Here is a 20,752-nt window from a genome sequence, read left to right as displayed (position 1 = left end):
AGTGGGTGAGGAGCGATTTGAGGTGACCTCGTTACAGAGAATGACAATACGACAAAAGAACGGGGTTATGAAATCGAGAAATTCTATTTCCACCCTCCTGGCCATTCATCTCCCTGAAATAGTAGGAAGAGGATTCATTATTTGGTACCCTCTCTCCACTATCTTATGAATTTGCATACTCTGCGTATATGGAGAGCGTGTGTGTGTGTGTGGGTACGTGTGTGTATCTTTGTGGCTTAGTTGTACCTGTGAGGACAAGGATTAAGATTGTAGCTGGGTTTTATAGTAGGGTTAGGTTCAGGTTAAGGTAAATCTCCAAGAAATGTATGTAATTTAAAACAATGTCTTTGGAAGAATAGGCTTTCGCGTGGAGGACTGGAGAATGTTAGCGTGTGGAAATAAGAAAAAGACAGCAACATAAAGAGAGAGTAAGAACAAGTGGGTGTCAGAAAATGCATCTGCTTGTGTTAATGATCAAGGGTGCGATTGTAAATGTGTCAAGAGAAAGCCCCCTGTGCCCCGTGAGCCGTCGCCATGCGCAATTACAGACCCATTAATGCTTCACCTCCTCATAAGCCACCGTCATGATCAGGGCGGTTTCCGGTTTTGCGGTAAAGGGCGAGCCGACGTTGAGCCCTCCGCTCAGACGCTCGAAGCTGAGTCAACTACTGCGAGGCATTAAAAGTGAGTGTTAACACAGAGGCCCAGAGGGCGGCACGAGTCAAGTCATCAACACAGAGAGAGAGGAGAGAGAGAGCGAGAGAGAGAGAGAGATTAACATTGTAAGAGACAAAATGTGCAAGTTTATTATTTAAATGTGAAAGTTAACTATTCATGAACAGCCAGTATGATACAGCTCAAGTCTGTAGCACAAGTGGCTAATGAATGATAAACACTATACTGCATGTGCTGTAAGATACATGTGCGTTGGCGTTAACTACAGAGAAAAAACAAATAGCTACGATTTATAGCTTAAGCTGCATAAAAGTTTACATCAAATGCATTGTTCCCCTCTTTCATTATGAAACTCATTATCAACTTTTGGCCAACACGAATAAAATTGATTTCGAGATGCATTTTGAGGATGGAATGAAACAGCTATAAAAGAAACATTAAAGAAGCACTAGAAAATAAAACAAGGAGCAATGAGACAAATGGCCACTCCAGCAATTTCGAGCTGCAGTTCCACAAAGCTCGGAGGTTTGCAATAGACGCACAGTCAGAATCAATGTGGCAGAGGCTGAGATATGCAGATTTTTAGTTTGTCTAGTATGTGACAAACTCCAAGGACGCTGGTTCTTACATTTCCCATAATGCAACTCAATTGCATTATGATAGACTTCCCGGTATTAAACTACTGCCTATCATCTCCATGCTGCAGATTGTACGATAACGCATGCTCTCTATGGAAAAAAATGTAGTCTCCAGGCCCATACCAAGATACCCCTGATGACATCATCAGCCGGAGTAGCACCCTCAACCTTGCGCGTAACAGGTAGCACTTCCTATTGATGTTAATACATTTGCAGCATCAAACATACCTGCAAAAAAGTACTGTATTTAAGCATTAATCGTAGTATTTCATAAACGTTTGATGATTACCATGGCAACACTGTTTACCGTCATATTTTTTTTACCACAATAATCGTAGCATTAAAATTTGTCGCCGTCTCATCTTTACTCCCGTAAACTGAACTGAATATGTAAAACTGGTGAAGTGGTCCTTTAATGAACCATTAAAAACACATGTAACATACGAACATGTAATAATAACATGACACGCAGATGGTAAAAAAAAGAAGTAAAAGATCATTGCGGTTAACAAAAAATGCTTCATCTGTAATTATGGTCCAATTAAAATGTATAAATACATCTGCTGAGAAAACTGACTCATGTTTATTACATACCCTCCTGATGCCGAAATGTTGAAATATTCAGTATTTACTTTTATCTGATGTATCAAAGCAATAATATGATGCCCCTGTCTCGTCGCACACAAAATAGCAACAGCTGATGACACAGTGTGTCAGCAGGAAATGGAAAACGAGTCACCCCGCCTCCCCTCCGCTTTGTGTCTCCTCACTTGGGTTTCACTTGCACTCAGAATCATGTGTCACTCCAAAAGCGGGGGGGGGTGGGGGTTGGATGGAGTGCAGCGAGATAGTGAATGTTACCGCTTCTGCACACGCACACACACGCACACACTCGTAGTTTGTGTGTGCGACTGTGTATTGAGATGCTGACTGTGTATGATCCAACAAAACATCTCCCTCCCCTGCTGGAGCCTGTGAATGCGAAGACGTACTTCGACATCGCCCAAGGATTTGTTAATTAGCTTGCCAACATCTGTCCTCTCAAAGCAAGATGGGATTAGAATACACAAATATAACGCCCATCATCTGATCACCACCTTTCTGCAACAGCACCCGTGACAGCAGATGCCGAGCAACCCCCACCCCCACGTACATAGCTCAGAGGTTAAGAAACAAAAAAAAAAAGAAAAGGAAAAGAAGATGTATAATTTTTTGATGCGATGCGTTTTTAATTGATGTTAGCATGTTGCTGAATAATGCATGCCCTTCTTCTGCAGAGGACTGTACGGCAATAATTTGTGTGTAGGTGCGGGTGAAAGGGGGTCGTGTCTACTTTGATGTAAAAACCCATATCCAGCTTGTAATGTCCTCCGAGGGCCAAAGGGAATTGATGAAATGATAACTTCTGCTCTTATGGAATGATTATAGCTGTGATTAAGTTGCACGAGACGGACCCTACAGGAGATGAAGAGGAGGGCAAAATGACGGGGAGTTCTCTCTATTCATTTCTCTGCTGGAAGCTTTGGGTGCACGGGGCTGGATGTGGTCTCCCCAGACGTTGACAAATGAAGTAATTACATTTATGTGAGTGTGTAGGACGGTTTCATCAACCAACACTCGCTACCAAGAGCTCCTGATTTAATTGGGGAGCTGGTGACACATGCATCTTCCTGCGATAATAGATCATTTTTTATCAAAATGAAATCACCTCCCCAACATTATGTACAGAATTCAATGCAGCCCTGAGTTGACGATTCTGCAATTCAAAACTCTATCTGTAACAATTATTCTTAATTTGAAAGTAACAAGAAACATGTTGTTGTTTGTTAATTAGTGCGTACGACGTGATTCAAAGACTGTAGAAACAGCTCATCTTTGATATTTCAGTTGTTAATACAATATGCAATGAAGCATTTAGGAGATGAGCTGGGGTGCAAATGTTTCAAAGGATCAATTCCCACAATTTATGGATAAAATAACTCATTTTCTCACTGGTCCCCGATGCGACACTTTATTCCTTTTGGACAGATATATGATGCTACCCAGATTATGTTTTTATCAACATAATGAAGAAAACTTTTTAATGAACGTACCTGCAAAACCGTCACTGACAATACGTTTAGTTTTCTTTTAAAGTATCTGCTGGAAACTGAGGCATGAGTCGCATTTTCACGGTTATACTGAGGCAACTGAAATCAACTCGGAGGTTAAAGTCAGTGGTGCAGGAAGTATCCAGATCCTTGACACTGTAAAAATACTCCATTGCAAGTAAAGCTCCAGCAATGAAGAAGTTACGTACAGTGTGATGAGGAAAAACGCAAGCATCAAAAGTAAAATGACTGTATGTATTAATACATAAGCACCATTTTACTGTCTCAGCTGGTTGCCGTGGAACTAATTTTGAAGTATTTAATATAGGGCTGCAACTGATGGTTATTTTCCTTACGGACTGATCTGCTGATTATTTTCTACAGTTAATCAGTTGTTTAGTTTGTAAGACTTCAAACCAAAAGTGACATGTTCTAATGGCTTGTTTTGTCAACTACAATGAAAAAGTGGCAGCTCACCTTTGACAAGATGGTGCTACCTGAGTGAAAAGTAAATTATTACCATCTGAAATGTTGAGTATGAGGATAATGAGTAGAATTATTACGTAGTATAATATGAAATACTAATTTAAAGTACTTTACTTCATTACAGTAGTTTAGTAAATGGTTCAGGCTAAGGTCTTGGTCAAGCCATGCAGGTAGTTTTGATTTAATTTGCACATGAATTAAACACACAACAAGTGGAGGCAAATAAAATTTTGTTCGTGCTAAAATCATTAAAAAAAACGTCGACAGCAACATCTTTCAACAACAGTGTCCCTGTTACTCAAGATTATCAGAAAAACATGCCGTCAAGTAATGAAAACCATTCAAAGAGAAATCTGAACTTGGGCAGATAATGGCTTGATAATAGATAGAAATATAATTTGTTTATAATTTGGGTGACGTGACCCTTTAAACTTTCTCTTTCTGCACAGAACAAGCACCGGGGTCGAGCAGCGGTGAGTTATCGCATATTTTTCCGCTGACGGACTCACTCAGTCCATTTTGAGAGCGATGGTGCTGAAACTAAATAGACTGTATCTTTTTCAGACAATAATGACAGATGATGATCTGTTTTTACGCCTGAGGTGAGATAGTGTTTTCTTCAAAAGCAATACACATGTTCAATATCAGATCAAATTATCAGAGTGAAAATGTGTCATTTTCACAAATGACACCAAGCTCCTTTAACCAGCCACTTACACCATTTGAATACATTCCAAGATGATATCATGCATGGACAGAAAAGCACAACATCAAAAGAAACTGTGTTCTGCTTTTTATCTGAAAACACTACTCTCGCAGGTGTTGTGTAAATGCAGGTCTCCACATGAAATACTAGCTTTGCAGGGAATAATGTAACTTGTGTTGTATAGCATAAAGGATAATATCCACCAGTTTAATTCATAACAGAGTGCATTTGCATGAATTTCACTGATTGTCTCACATTCGCATCACATATATTGTTGCCTATAGGGTCCCTGCTGTGGAGTCGTAATGAGCTCTTCAACCCTGAAGAGGCAGGCACAGCTCACATGTTCTGCTGTCACAGTGACAATGGAAGGGTTTATCGCTGCCAGAGGCTTGAGGGGGGAGAGCATGTGAGTTGAGGGGGGGGGCGCAGGGGAGATTGGGATGAGAGGAAATACTGTATACAAAGAAAGACTGAGATAGGAAGAGCGCATAAGAGAAATAACAATAAATCCTCCAGTCTGCCACGCATACATAACCGAAGCATGTTTCATCTTGTTGAGGAATATCAGCTGGAATTACATTGCTGCAGCTTGCTGAGCACTTTCAGGTGACATTTCCTACTGTGTCCCTTGCAGCAGTGCTAACCTTCTGTCCCACCCCTCTGCTTCTCGCTTGCATCTCCGCCTCTATTCCTGCACGTTGCTCTTCTCTCCCTCAGACTGTGTCAGAAGGGTAAAGAGAAAAAGAGGAGACATGGATCATCTTCACCCCCAAGAGCCCCAGAGGTGATGACTGACAAAAGGCTCAAACATGCACAAATCAACACACAAACCTCACAATAGCTCTACAGGGTCAGGCATGTTGATTGAAGTCAAAGCAAAGTATTTATCCGTATTTCTGGCAAAAATATGACTGTTTGCAACCAGTTTGGACCCTCTCTGTAAAAGTGTCTGGCATACTAAGAGGATGTGCTGGTACTTAGTGAAAGTAAAGCAATTTATGCTACAGTGTTCCTTCAAAAACATATTGTTGTAGGCTACGTTTAGCTGATGAGCTAATGCTTATCATTACGTACAATGGTAATTTTGTTGAATCCACTTGTGTATACATTTGTAGTAAATAAACAACAAAACTAAGCATCCACCAGCCAAGCTGGCTGCTTTGTGAGGCTGTAGATACAGCAAGACTTTGAGCGAAATGCTAATGACTATGCTAATATGCTGATGTTTAGCATGTTTACCATATTCACCGTCTTAGTTTAGTGTGTTAGCTTGCTAACATTTGCTAATTAGCACTACATGCAAAATAAAGTGGAGGCTTAAATGTATTCATTCGATACGAATACATTTTTTGACCTGACAGGAGAGTTGAATGAAAAGTCAGGGGATTGCAAAGTTATGAGGATTCATTATCTGAGCAGCATGTCTGTACAAAATTTTATGCCAAGCCATCCAATAGTTGTTGAGATATTTCAGTCTGGACCAAAGTGGTAGACTCACTGATCGACTGGTGGGCTGACCCTTCCATCTGGCTAAAAATCAGCAGTGGTGAGTCTAGTCAAACTCCACAGGCTGCCAGGAGCAGGGGAACAAGCACTGAGCTACTGTCTGATACTGGTACACAAACAACTCTAGCAAGCCCCAAGGGATGTCCTCGGTACTCATTCCTCTTCTGCACTCATTCTTTGACATACAGACAGTAGTTTGAAATGTATGGGGAGTGTCAAGGGGAGCAAATATGTACAGGAGGTGGTATTACCAGCAGAGTCAACTTAGGTGAACTGAATACTCAGACTGCTGAAAGGAACCTAAACGTAGTCACACAGAACTCGAGTGAGATTGTCAGACCGTTTACAATTGTAATGCTTCCATCTTTATCACTGGCAGTTGGTTTGGTTTCATATAAAAGCCAAACAGTGGGAGAGGGCAAGAGCTCAAAGTTGAGGCAGTGGCAGTTTCCTGGAAGCTGTACACATCAGTGCAGACCAGATACATACCAGCAGCACTAGTGGTGGTTGGTTGCTAAGTAGGAACACGCTGTTGTTCCTACTTGCCTGGTATCCAGCAAGCAGCCAATACACTCACACTGCCATGAACTGAGAATCTTAAGTCCAACTCCACACAGTAGATCTGTTGCATTTATTCACATCCAATACATTTTGAATTAAGAAAAGTAAACACAGTCCATCCATCAAATTGAGATAACCTTGTAGCGGGACTGTGTTAAAGCTCTGAGAGAAGCTAAAACTGTAACAGCTTAATTTCATCTGAGCGTCTCTTTCCAGGCATCAGCATCCCCCCATGTTCTCTGCCACTGCAGTTTGCTTTTCTGCTGCTGTAGTGCGAGATCAGGCTTATCCAGTTCAAAGATTTTTAATCTTAACTTCAACTTAATCATCCTGATTGCACAAGAAACTTCCACAAGCGACCAAGTTTTTATGCCACACTAAACTTACTGTTGATTTTAGCCTGCTCTTTCATTATCTCATAAACTTCTCCACTTATGCTGCATCAATATTTGTTGGATTAGATAATGTTGTGAGTAGAAATGACTAACATCAAGCAAATTAGTACAACATATTTATCAAAAAATCAAGTAAGCCAACCATTTGAAAAAAGGTAGTCTGTAATTTAAAAAAATTGATAAATTGAGTCATCTGAAGCAACTGAACACTACATGTCATGATTGTGTAGGTTTGCAATTAGTCAATTGTTTAAATATTTTGTTAAAATAGAGTGACCATATTTTGAAGCCCCCAAATCGGGTCTGTTAAGCGTACCGCATGTTGCACTTTTGCACATGTATGCACTTATGCATGCAGGCCTTTTCATCAGGATGGGAATTATTTCAGCACTTAGCACACCTACTGATGCTCTTTTGAAAACCATTGACGCAACACCTTAGTTGCCAGGTAGCTAACAAAGGACGGACTAGGCGTCCTGAAGCTCTTTAGAAAAGACCAACTGTCTAATGACCAACCATTCGCATGCTGACTGATTCAGTCAGAAAGAGCTGTTAAGGTCATAGCCTATATGACGCTCGACTGTGACTCACAGGCTAGCAACAGTCTTGATTATTTGACACACGCAGACCATTCAGTGTTGAAATCAGAACCACGGTGATGCATTGTTTATGTTTTTATATCGGGTTGGGTAATAATGAGTGGTAAAGATGACAAATGTATATGTCAGCACTGACAAAACAGTAAAATATAAGTATTATTTTTAATGTGATAAAAGCCGGGACAGTTTGGTAGTGAATGACGAAAACTGGGACATTTTAGTGTCAGAAACTGGGACACCCAGCGTAAAACTGGGACATTTGACCGGGATGTCTGGTCACTGTAGTTTAAAAGTTAGCTAAAGATCACCTGTTTGAATAGTTAGCTAAAAGTCACCCATTTAAATATTTAGCTAAAAGTAGCCTAGTTTAAAAATCTAGGCTACAAGCAAAGAATAAAAGGTTGAAATAGTTAGCCAAAAGTAATGAAACAGTTTAAATGACTAGCCAAAAGTGATTGATAAACAGTAAGTAAATAGCAAGTAAAGGATCAACAGCTGACTTAGCTCAATGCAATGGATAAATGGTGCTAAAGATTAATGTAGTGGCTAAATGGTTAAAAACATTTAGCCTACAGTATTGTATAAATGGTTGAAAGCTTCCAGCCACTCCAATGATGTGTGTTATAATATATTACACGGAAAATTAGAGGCAAAACAATAGATTAAATATGTGCTGTGATCCACAAAACATTAAAAGGGAGGAGATGAAATGTGAAAATTCTAGTCATGGGTGAATGGAAGGTAAATGGGGATGTTTTATAGTCATACATACATACATTTAAATTATTCAGGTGCATTGTATTATTTATTTATGTTTTCAGTGATACATTTTGACTCATCCAATTAGTGACATTTGTCGCTCCTGGGACTCTGTACTGTAGGCTATGTGCCTCTGGAAATATTGAGGTTACTGCCTCGTACATGGGCGCAGTGGTTGTTTTTTTCCATCAAAACAGGAAACTGTCCTCATCTTCTGGGCTACGCAGGGTCTCAAATCAAATCTTTACAGTATATCCCTTTGCTCTCTGCAACAGCAGCTGCAAATCAGTTCATCGTTTCTGCATCCCAGAATGGTTGTTGGACCAGCAACAAGGAACAGTGCAAGATAAATGAGGGCAAGCGCATTGTAATTTCCATATCAATCACGAATAGTGTCAGCAGCTTGAGTTGGAGAGAGGGAGAAAGACAGACAGACAGACAGACAGAAGGGGAGAGGGACGGAGAGAGAAAATAAGAAAACAGATGCTTTTGTTATTATGAACATACTCCAGCTATTATTTAATGAAGCCATTTCAAATCGAGAGCCAGGTAATGCACCTTATGGCACAGAGCCAAAAGAAGACTGACTGACCCACTGACTGATTGTCTGTCTGTCTCACCGTCTGTCTGTTACAATCCTTGAAACGGTGTCAGAATCTCAACCGTCTCTAACATCTGGGTGCAGACGGAGTGCAGCTGTCATTTAGGCCATAAATGTCCGGCAGATTTATCATCCAGAAACATTAACATTGAATCGTGGCTGTCAGCATGTGTGTCAACCACGCCCTGATGTGGAGGTGGTGTGGCTGACAAGCTGGCAGGAAAGGGAGGGATGGGAGGATGAAAGGAGGGAGGAAAGGACTGAGAGAGGGAATGAGGGGAGGCCCTCAAGGCCCCCATAACAAGTTCTCCAGAGTTGGGCTGGTGAAACTTTGCGCTGCCGTTATCTTGTTAAGTGCGGGAGTCATTGAAGGACACCAGACGACTGATTGAACGGAGTTGACTTCAGCACAATTTCCTCCTCGTGGCGACATGTATCAACCAAGCTATGGGTCCCTATATTCTGCAGCTTAACTACCTCTCAGGCCTCCCACTGTGACAAATGGCTTCTGTCTCTTCTAATGTAATATTTGTTTCTACTTCTGAGAGCCTCTCGGCTACTCCACGGCGAGTCTGTCTGCCGACTGCTTCATTGTGTTAGCTGACTTTATTCCCCAACTGGCTGTCAATTGGTAGATCGTCTGAGTGTTCTCGTCTGTCTGTCTTTTGTCTCATTGCCTGCACAGTCCTTTTTTCTCTCCCAAGTTCTTTCTACTGCTCCCTCGTCAACCCCTTGCTCCGTCTGTCTCGCACTCACCATTTCTCTGCCTCCCTTGTGCACTCTGTCTGTCTCTCCTCCCTCACCTACTCTCTCTTTTTCATTGCCTCCTTGCCATCCCACTCCCTCTTTTCTTTCCTTTCTCCACCTCCCTCCTCCCCTCTTTTTTTTTTTTTTTTTTTTTCTCTCTCCACTTTACCACCATGTCTTTGCTCCAGATGCTAGCTGTCTCAGCTCCGTGGGCTGCGTCTCAGTGATGGGCCCCTCCAGGAATTCAAAGCACCATTCTGGCATTTTCTTCCAAGCAATTGCTTTTTGCAGTAATAAAGGGGGAGTAGCTTTAGCGTCTCTCTCTCTCTGAATGGGCTTACTGGCCCTAGGCAAAACAAGCACAAGTGCACATCCATGAATCCTCTTGAGGCGGGAGCACACCGCAAGACTCTGTCCAACTTCTGACCCAATTAAGCCGTCTCTCGTAAATTTACAGAATCGGTCTCAAAAACTTACCATTAATCACTTTTTTTTTTTTTTGTCAAAGACGCTGGATCTCAAATTTTGTCTTTGTGCAAACTTCCCTGCTCTGACTCAGCCTCGCACAGTCTAGATATGCTCATCCAACGAACCCAAAGAACTGTTAACGTCACTCAACACATGCACAGTCTCAGCCAGGGTTTCCCGAGGAAATGCAGCGTGGGTGTTTTAGTGCTGAACAGGTCGTCAGTGTTTTACATATGTTGTGCGTACATGAAACTATAAGTGTTACCTTATTTATCACTACAGGTTGTTCATAGTTATGTCTATTTCACGCTGGTTACAAAGTAGGTTACAAATATGTACGGTTCATTAATATTTACAATAGTTGTAATGTTCTGTTATAAGTTTGAATTCTGGTAATAGCAGCCATTTTTTTCTCGGTTATGTAATTCCAAATTGATTTTTTACAAACGGGTGACGTGAATATCCAGTGATGTAAACGTTTGTTCACACTGGAAACCGGATTCGACGTACATGTTTGCCTTTGTGGGACATTATTAAAGATGGTTTGACTGTTATTTTAATGAGAAAAACAATGTTTTTCTCTAAGCCACTGTATGTTGCCAGCGTAGAGCTGGACAAGCAGTTAACACAAGATATTTGCATGCCACAATGGCAGCCAAGCAGTTATGCAAAAACAGCCCCTTTCTTTGACTGTGACCTGTTGAGCCCTGCAGCCATACACCACTTACAATATGATATGTAAATATTATACATGCAGTTTTAATGGTAATTAAAGTCACATTGACACCAAATTAATTCACGATGGGACACGGAGCATTTAAGGTGCAATTAGCCATGGTGGCGGATGCAACGATATTTTGCCTAACTGCAAACTCCAAACACTTCGCAATTTGTTTTCACATTAAGTAAATGTCACAGCATATTAGCATGCTATTATGTCATTCATGTTTCTCACACAGTGGTTCAGATGGGGCAGGTAGAGACAACGGAGGAACAGAGGGAGAGAGAGGAAGACAAAAACAGAGGAGGAGGACGAGAAGGAGGAGAGGGCGTCGAGGATGAAATGATGAGAAGAGTGGAATCGGCGAGACGGAGAGGTGCAACTTTTGCTGCATCTCAGCATAAACAAGTGCACCAACTGTTGTGGATGTTACCAGCTCTGAGACTGTGGAGCAGCTGTGGAGAAACAGGCAGAGTGCTGTTTCACTGCAGACGAAGCTGTGATTAAAAAAAACAAAACAAAACAAAAAACTGCAAAACACAAGCACGATGTCGAGTCGTGAGGATTTACTGTAGCTACAGCAAAAAGCCTGCAATTTTTAAGAGACACTTGCCACAAACACTGTTTATGTTTGGATGGTCAGTCAGTCAGTACATGTGTGCACATACTGTATGTGGACATGTGACTCTTTGCCACAATGAACGACAGTACATCATAATACAAGCATATTGAAAGGAAAGGCACTGAGGCTGTGGATGATTGCTTTTATGAGTGTTATGTGTGTTAGGCTTGTCAAATTAAAGGCCAACATTCATTGATTCGGTGTGTGGCAGCACAGAACAATGCAACTGTTATTTCTAAATATGTCTCTTTGACTTGTGTTTTCAAAGTAAATCGTTGTTTTTTTGGAGAGCAGAGGTTAGCTGCTACTTAGCTCCAATATGACTGTGCTCCATTAACGAACGAGTGTCTACAGCTAAGCTAACAGCAACAGCTCTGTGAGGCCGTATTTGTGCTATGAGCTAAATGCTGGTGTCGGCATGCTGACATGCAGGTATATTGTTTATGTTCAGCTTTCTGTTAGCATGCTAACATCTGCTAATTTGTAAAGGTGTTTTCCGTGTATGTACGAGCAAATCTTTAACAGTGGACTTAAACTGACTGTACTGACTCACCATTGTCATTGATTGGATAGTAGCTTTGGACAATGGAGTTCCCTTCACTGGTGACTGAGAGCGCTGTTGTCAGCTGAGCCATGATTGACGGTATGTTACCTCCTCGTTAAAGTTAAGTGATTTGTGATTTCTACCTTTATTAATTAGCTCAAAAACACTAATTAGTTTAGCTTAGTTTTGTATTTCATTTTAACTAAACCCAACTACTGGACAAACGGATGCATTGATATGATAACGGCAACAATGGGAAAAGTAAAGGGATCATCAAAGCTGTTACAATTCATTCTGAGAGGTCTCAAATCAATCTATGTAACAGATTTCATAGGAATCCATCCAAAAATTGCTGAGAAATAATACTAAAAAACAAAAGTGTGGCACTAGAGGAAAAGGTCAAAGGTCAGTAGGATACATACTTTGGACACCGTGAATTTCTGAGCAAAATTTCATCATAACCCATCTATAGCTGTTGAGATATTTCAGCCGTATAACATGGAGTATAACAGAAAAAAAGGGGGATGTTTTTCAAAAAGGAATCTACTAGTCAACTTTAGCACTTAATACCCCCTGATTTGATGTTATTGCTGTTCCTCAAGTCTCCAATCTTCAACACATTCCTGGAGCTTATGGGATGACGGATGCCCGTCGCCTCCCAGGGAACCATATGCCTGAAGATCACAATCAACTAGCATTCCCTTAATTCTGAAACGTTGCGTTCGCTCACTGTCGGACAACACAATGCAGCGGCGGCTTGGCGCATGACTGCGGGCGCTGCACAGAACAGCACACCGCCTGTGGCCACACTGCCATCTCCCATTTAATGTCAATGGGTCTCTGCGCACATTGAAAAAGATCCCATCGCTGCGTGAGTCAAACCGTGAGTCACAAAATTCTTAATATTGCTTTCTTGCCCTATGGAACTTGATGCTTTCCATCTGTGGCATGCCCCTTACACAGTAACAACCATCCACCTCCCCAACCCCTCTCTTCAAACGACACTCATCATTGTGTTTAAATTTTGCAAAGCTGCCTTCTAAAAAGCTGTTCAAATATGCATACGGTCTCTGGCCCCATTTCCGGGGGTCCATAATGTGGCTCTTGGCTTTCTCAGTGGAAAACTCAACAAGTTGACTCCCTTTATGAATTTACATCCCCAGGCCATCGGCAGCCCTTTCTGCTGCTTCCTGACAGTGGCTCCTCTCTCCGTCTCCCTCCCTGCAGAGGAAGAAGCTCCAGGCTATGCTGAAAATAGGATAAGATATTCAAATATGTGCATGCGTTCACCTACAAGTTCTTGCGTTTTTCGAGGTCAGCTGAGTCCCGTTTTTTTTTTTTTTTCTTCGACTGGTGAATCAGATCAGCCTCGCAAGGTTCTCAGACATCCCTGACAGAAATGTGTGTACACATGCGTGTGCCTGTGTGTGCGTGTGCGTGTGTGTGTGTTCGTGAACAGATATGAGCCTCCCCGTGTCACCACCTATGCGAGGCTATGTGCTTTCAGCTCTTCGGGCGACGAGGTGAGACGCCTGGGTGGGTCCAAACATTCTTTTCTCCTCGGATGCTCCCAACAGTCAACAATCCATCGATTTGCGCCGCAGAACAACAGCGAGTCATAAACAAACAGGCGGAAGGAAACACAGGGGACCACGCTGAGAGGCAAAGTGATCTGATGGGGAAAGGTTTTAAGCAGCAATGGAAAGCTTTGGACGCTGACAGCAGGGGGAATGTGTGTTCATGCATGTGTGTGTCTGACCTTTCTGCATTCTTTAAACCTGCACGCTTACAGGGCGACGTTCATGTATGTGCAGCTAGGTCATGAGTGTTTGCATTTTTCTGTATGACCCCGTATAATTGCTTTGATGCAGCCGCGCTCACATGTGTAACTGTGTAACCTATGTGACTGCTTTGATGTTACGTTCATTAATATCTCTAATTTGTGTGTTTGCCCTTGAGTGCTTATATCTGTCTGTGTGAGTAGGTATGTGGATTACACTGAAGGCTGGACTGAATCAGCTATTTCAAAAAAAAAATCTGCATTTTTTCTTTCTTTCTTTTTTTTGACTCTTCTACAAGAAAGGAGTTGCACATGACCTCTCCTGCTTTCTTTTCCTCCATCACTCCCTCCTCATCCTCCTCCTCCTCATCCCTCACTGCCTGTTTCTCCATCTTTCCCCTCATCTCTCCCTCCTTTGCTCTGTTTGCAGTTCAAACCGGGACCGCGGCCGTGCTACATTCTTTAGCCATCCAAAGCTAAGATTAGCATACTGATTAGCTAGCCTTGTGGGATCTATCTTCGCCTTCCTCCGAGCTCACATGCACAGCTACAGCCTCATGAATACATAATAGCACCGTCAGCAAACAAATGCATGGCTGAGAGCTTCCAGAGGAGGGAGCTAGTGCACAGACTACAATGCTATTTTTTTTTCTTTTTTCTTTTTGTAATGTAATCAGAGGGTATTGGAGCATTCTGGTGTGATTAGAGTTTCCAACAGCAGCTTACGGTAGGAGCAGTTAAACTGTTGAGCACTTGTCATCTATCTTGCGAGCGTCTCTCTTTCTCTCTCTGCCCTGTGTTGCCCTCCGCCTCTCGGATTCTTTTCACTTTCTCCTTCCACATTTTCCACTCCCCCCTCCCCCTCCCCCTCCCCCTGTCTCCATCTCCGCCATGCCCTCTTTTTCCCCCACAGCAGGGTTTCTCTTTATTTATCTCCTCTCTCTACCTCTTTCAGTCTTCCTCCAAATCTCCCTTTCATTTCTCCTCCTCTCACCCCTCTCCTTTCCCTCTCCCTCTTTTCTTATCAACAGCATTAGTGAGGATATCTCGCCGCCTGCCTTCACCTCCGTCAGTGCCTCTTCTTTCTCTCCCTCCCTCCTTCCACTGCGTTTCCCTCTCTTTCTCTCTCCTCTTCAATCTTTCCCTCACAGAAGGGCCTGAGTGAGGACGGCAGATCGTGTGAAGTTGGATGTTGATTCTAGGTGACAGGCACCATATGAGTCATAGCCATAATCACAGAGCTCCCCTCAATCCCCCCCCTTCCCCTCCCCACCTTTGGCTGCAACAACACAGCAACACTGTGAAGTTAAAATTGTCCTTGGTACAAACAATGGCTGTACAGTACTCACCATGCATGTAAATTTATACAGCGTGTATGTCTTTTTTATTCTCTTCAACACGTCAGGAAATGGACTCATTCAGACTACTGAATAGTGAATATCACCCCCATCCTCTAAAAAAAAAAAGCATACATGGATTTTGTCCCTATAAAATGATCATACTAGAAATGAAAAAAACATGCACTGATGTCCAAGGAGGAACATAGTATTCATGAAATCACAATACACTCTTCAGATGATGAGATAAAGCCAAATGTATTAACATGTGAAGAAATACAGTAAAATGTGGAAGAACTACTAAATTAAATTAATTATCAACTATTTTAAAAAACTTTTTACAAACAATGGAATGATCCAGCTTCTAAAGTGGAAGAATTTAAAATTCAATATCTTTGGACGGTTGATTGGACAAAGAAAAATGTCTGATGACGTCACTAGAAAAGTCTTGACTGGCAGGTATTTTTCACAGTTTCTTAGAACAAGAGAAGAGAAGACGATGACAGAGGGGCAGGAAAAAAAACTGCTGAGACCTCACTCATAATAACATGCAGCAACGTGCGGCGATCAGCTCAGGCTTTCACCGGTTGAGACCCTAAAATGATGAGACTGTTGAAGAAATGGAAAAGAGAGGAAGAAAATTGCTAAATGGAGATAAAGACTGACCGCAGCTGACCTGAACAACAAAGGACACGAGAACAAAGTAGAGGAGAGGGTAAGATAAATATGAAGAAAAAAAGAGGACAAAACAGAAAGACAGCACAGAAGAGGAAGGTCAAACAAAATGGAAATGGATGAGAAGAAACACAAAGCTTAAAGAGAGAGAGAGAGAGGGAGCAGTGAAATCTTCAGAGCTGCTAGTTCAATTGGCCGAAAATTAATCAGCCAAAAAGACCACAAGACTAAAGACAGAGCTAAAAGGGAAGAACTCGCAGGAAGAAGGCCTTGGGGGTTTACTTTCACAGACAAATATTGGTAGAAACGGAAAAGGAGGAAATGCATGGATTGTGTTATTTTACTTGACCGGTCCTGCAGTTAATACACCCAAGAAGGAAAAAAAAAAGAGTGATGTCAGCCTCAGTGATGGAGAAACAGCGTCTCAGACTAAAAGTGCCAAACAACTCTGAGCGATATGAGGGGGGAGAGGCTATGAAAGAGAAAATACAAGAAATCAAAGAATCACTATTGCTCAGATTATTAAGTTCCAGAGGGGGTGAGGTGCTGGTGAGTAGGAGGTCGAGCTCCTTAGAGGTGGGTGGGTGGGGGGGGTTAAGAGACTGCTGACTGAAACAAACATCCAAGCACCATTGATTGGACACAAGCAGGAGATCAATCAACATGGCCGAAGGCACCATCAAAGAAGAAAAAGACCCCCCCTCCCTCCTTATCCAGAAGCTTTCACTCCCCCTCCCCATTGATTAACCTGGGGCCTGTGTGATTACAAAGCAAACTCAATCTTCTGTCCATTGTTGACGGAAAGAGAAGGAAAAGAAAGGAGCTGTGTGTGTGTGTGTCTGTGTGTGTGTGTGTGTATGTGTGTGGCGGTGGTGGTGGGGGGTGGGGGGGGTGCAATATGGAAAACTCCCGACCATGATCACGTAATGTATCAGTTCATTTCTCTTCAACACCAGCATTGCTAATGTGCTCAAAGACAAGATGATTATATTAATCATTAACTCGGCGGCTAATGAAATAGCTCAGTTTTTTTTTATTTTTTTTAATGGGTTTATCATGGCTGTTGCACATAGCCTGGGTTCTTCACACATAGCAGACTGGAGCACGGTGTGCCAGCTGGATTTCTCCTCATAAGTGACTCAGACGCACTTTGAGACAGAGAAGGGAAGCGAGGGAGAGAAGGTGTGAGGGTGCCAGGGAACAAGAAATGAAAAGACACACTCGGCCAGAGAAGTAGCCTCAGAGAGCGAGGGGGAGAGAGAGAGTGAGAGAGAGATTGTTTGACCGTGTGTGTGTGTGTGTGTGTGTGTGTGTGTGTGTGTGTGTGTGTGTGTTTGCATACATTTGCCTAATAAGGTTATCCTCAGGCAGTAGTTGAATTCTTGCCTGGAGTACTGTATGTGCAGCTAAACAGGAATTATTCATGACTAAAATGTGTTTTTTTTTTTTTTTTCATATACAGTTATTTCTCATGAAATCTTTATATATATACACTATATGTTCCATCCTCCACAACCAGTGTTAAGTGCAGAGACAATATGACAGAGGCATGACTGTCTGACCTCAGTAAGTCAGTCTGACAGTAACAAAGCCCTCAGGAGAGAGTTGTGTGTGTGTGTGTGTGTGTGTGTGTGTGTGTATGTGTGTGTCCCTGAGAGAGAGAGAAAGAATTAAAGGGAGTCACAAGAGATTTAATTAGGCCTCTGGCACACTTAGGTTCATCCTCCTATCCAAAGAAAGTGTTTTCACCAAACAATAACGACACATTTCCCTCTTATCTAAGCCGTCTCTCTGCATAAGTGCCTGCTCATGTCTCTCTCTGAGGGTGTGTGTGTGTGTGTGTGTGTGTGTGTGTGTGTATTTCCCCAATAACTGTTAAGAAAAAGAAGACAATTGACACGTCGACAACTAGTGCTAGATCAATACGTAAAGAGCGACTGCCAATACCAGTGGCATGATTTTGTTGTCAAAGCATCCCCACATGACACGTCACCCACTGCGCACGAGCATCTGCGTCCGACGCTTCCAAATGCTGATATGAGTGGCACAAAAAAAAAAGAAAAAGAAGAAGAGGAAAAGAAGAACAAGAAGAAGAGCGGTCGGACTTACCGCAGTAGAGAACGAGCAGCGCTGTCAGAAGCACCACAGCCCAGAAAGTTGACGACATTCTCGGCCAGCGACTGGCATCTTTGCGCCTTGCCAACCTTGACACTGAAGCCATTGAACGTACGGAGCACTAGTTCCTCTTTGAAGAGACAAATAAAAAGCAAAGGTAGTAACCTCACAATCCAGCTCGGCTTCTTACAGCGCTCATATCTCCGCGTGTAATCCCACAAAAAGACATGTCAAGATCGAGCAACTGATAGAAAAGCAGGGATTTGCTCATTAGGTCTAGTCGGATTGCCTGTGCGCAAAAGAAAAGGTCACATCTTCCTTAGGAATCCCAACTGGGAAATAAAGCACTGTTTTATAGCCTATTCGTTCAGAGACATAAGTTGGTAAACGTCCTTTTAGTTGTCCAAAAGTAGTGTTAACCTCTATTTCCGTCCTATATTTCAGTAAAAGCAAGCGCGGTGCGCTGGTGCCTGAAGATTGCGTTGAGTTAATGCTCAAAGTGTTCAATCATCTATACCGCAGCGTCGTAAAACCTCCTTTCACCTGTGGTAGGTTGCCACGATTCTCTCCAGCCCCAGCATCCCCGACGGCACAGCCCAAAGACCGGGCTGAAAAAATAAACCAGGTCCGGGTAAAATCCGCCTGGATGGATGGATGGATAGATGGATAGATAGAGGAGGGTTGGTCGTGTAAGGAGGAAAAAAAAAAGTCCCTTAATCTCACCGTTTGGGCACGAAGTAGATGGAGATCACAGCATGCTTACAGGAGGAAACGGAGGATGGAGGATGGATGTGGAGAGACAGAGAGACTGTGGGAGAAAGGAGCGAGAGGAAAAGTGCGCACTGTGCGACTCCAAGTGATTTTGTCCAAAGTGAAACATTCAGATAATCGATATTACGTCAGCAATAAGCCACTTGAGGTCGCGGTTTACAGTGCTATCACAACAGCTTGATGCTGTTACAGCCATAGAAATCATTTTACGTCATAAAATCAGTATGAATCACGGCTTACAGCGTTTTCATTGATTTTATATATTGGTGTATGTTTGGTTGATTTTTTAATCGATAAATATTGAGTGATAGCTTCCCACCAGCAACATCTCCCTTCAGTAATAGGCACATAATTCATACATACACATAAATGTAATCAGGGATTTTTTTATGATGAAATTATTTAATTGTGTATTTAAATGTTATCAGTGTGGTGTGAGGGGATGTTTGTCTCCGTTGTCAGCAAGTAGAACACAGTGGTGAATGTTTTTAAAGGTGCATGTTTCTCGAAGCTGGACAGTTACACATGCTGTATATGTCTATCCTGTTACAGCCATAATGGACAGCGCTAAATTCAACTTTAAATGGACTTGCCCTCTTGTTGGTCATGTACCTATTCCTGAAACCAATGTATTTATTCATACAACCGGTATTTTTACAATCAGAAGCAATCTTATGTTGCTATTTCTATTGCTGAAAGATTAAATCTAGTCTGTAAAACGTGTCACTGAGAAACAAACCATATTAAAACTACACTGCAGGACAGTGATGGGATGGAACTTTATTTTTCTACTCCATTATATTTCAAAGGGAAATATTAATGTCACCACCTCTCTTTTATTTACCTTTGTAGAATAAGATTTTACAAAACTCCTGTTATATACTACTATACTATATGATCTGTACTTTAATTTAAATAAAATATATTTTGAATGCAGGATTTTTACTTGTAGTGGAGTATTTTTACATTGTAATACTGCTCATTGTACTTCAGCAAATATCTGAATACTTCTTCCTTCACAATAGAGTGTCGGTCTGCAGACTCCCATTGGCTATCAGCCCAAGCCACAGCGCAGTGGAGCGCAGGAGCTTCAGTTCCACGGACAGCGCCAGTAACAGCCTTGTGGACGGCATAAGGGAGGTTGGTACCATGGACAGCGCCATGTATTGACGCTCAGCCCCCACGGTCAACACAGTGGAACTTCAGCACCACGGACATCGCCAGTGCCAGCTTTGTGGACAACACAACGGAGCGCTAGCACCATGGACAGTTACCAACACGGTGGAGCCGCGGTACCACGGACAGCTCTACTGAGCGCTCCACACTCTGGCTGCACCCGTCAGGCTGGAGCTGGCTCTGTCCTGCTGGCAGTGCGGCTCTAGGGGCCTCTGTGCAATCACCTCAACATACCCCGTCACACATACTAAACCTAAATCCTGTGCCCACACTATCCTGTGGTCTTCAGGGAACAAATATGCCTCACTCATTAGTCAAGCCAGAAATATTGTTCTTCTATTTTGGAGTTAATAGAGATGGTCTGTCAGCTGGCTTATCATTGCCAGCAAGTTCCTTTATAGAGATTCCAAGTTATCCCAGCTTAGCCTTGCTGTAGTAATGTGCACTAGACTGGAGCTCTTGTAAAACTAGATTGTAAACCACACTGGCTGTAATAAAATGGTTAATTGCTGTATGTGTCCCTATCAGTCCTTGTAAACCTCTAAATCTGTATGTAATTGCTCTATTCTGTAACCTATGTCAGTAACAATGTGAAAAGTGGACATGTTTCTCCAAAACCATCTCCCCTTTCACCACCTCTCTAGCTCTGTCCCTTTATGCCTTTCCTTGTTGCAGGTCTGATTTTAAAGGCAGTGGACAGTCAGTCAATTGCAGGCCAGGTTTGAAAGCACTGGCATCTTGCCTCCCGCATGGTGTTGTGTCAGTGACTGTGGCACT

The 20,752-nt window shown here is 42.4% G+C and overlaps 1 protein-coding gene and 1 long non-coding RNA gene across 4 annotated transcripts in view; one reads left to right on the top strand and one right to left on the bottom strand.

Annotated features, from left to right (window-relative positions):
• tafa5a (TAFA chemokine like family member 5a) overlaps positions 1-18,935 on the bottom strand; it is a 140,220-nt gene extending 121,285 nt beyond the window's left edge. For 2 of the 3 annotated variants that reach the window (XR_008826401.1, XM_056367055.1), the window contains exon 1: positions 18,023-18,831. Coding sequence is in view for 2 of the 3 variants with exons in the window: in XM_056367055.1 (XP_056223030.1) it covers positions 18,023-18,134 (112 nt within the window). In the remaining variant the exon portion in view is untranslated. Of the gene's footprint in view, positions 1-18,022 lie in introns of all 3 variants that reach the window. The other variant, XM_056367056.1, reaches the window with a different exon arrangement.
• Positions 18,767-20,486, top strand: LOC130163151 (uncharacterized). The gene is made up of 2 exons (XR_008826403.1): positions 18,767-18,863; positions 19,825-20,486. It is a non-coding gene; the product is annotated as an uncharacterized LOC130163151 (long non-coding RNA).
• The last annotated feature ends 266 nt before the right edge of the window (positions 20,487-20,752 follow it).

Source organism: Seriola aureovittata, chromosome 22, assembly GCF_021018895.1.
Source record: "Seriola aureovittata isolate HTS-2021-v1 ecotype China chromosome 22, ASM2101889v1, whole genome shotgun sequence".
Classification (NCBI taxonomy): domain Eukaryota; kingdom Metazoa; phylum Chordata; class Actinopteri; order Carangiformes; family Carangidae; genus Seriola; species Seriola aureovittata.
This window is presented reverse-complemented; position numbering and strand designations above follow the sequence as displayed.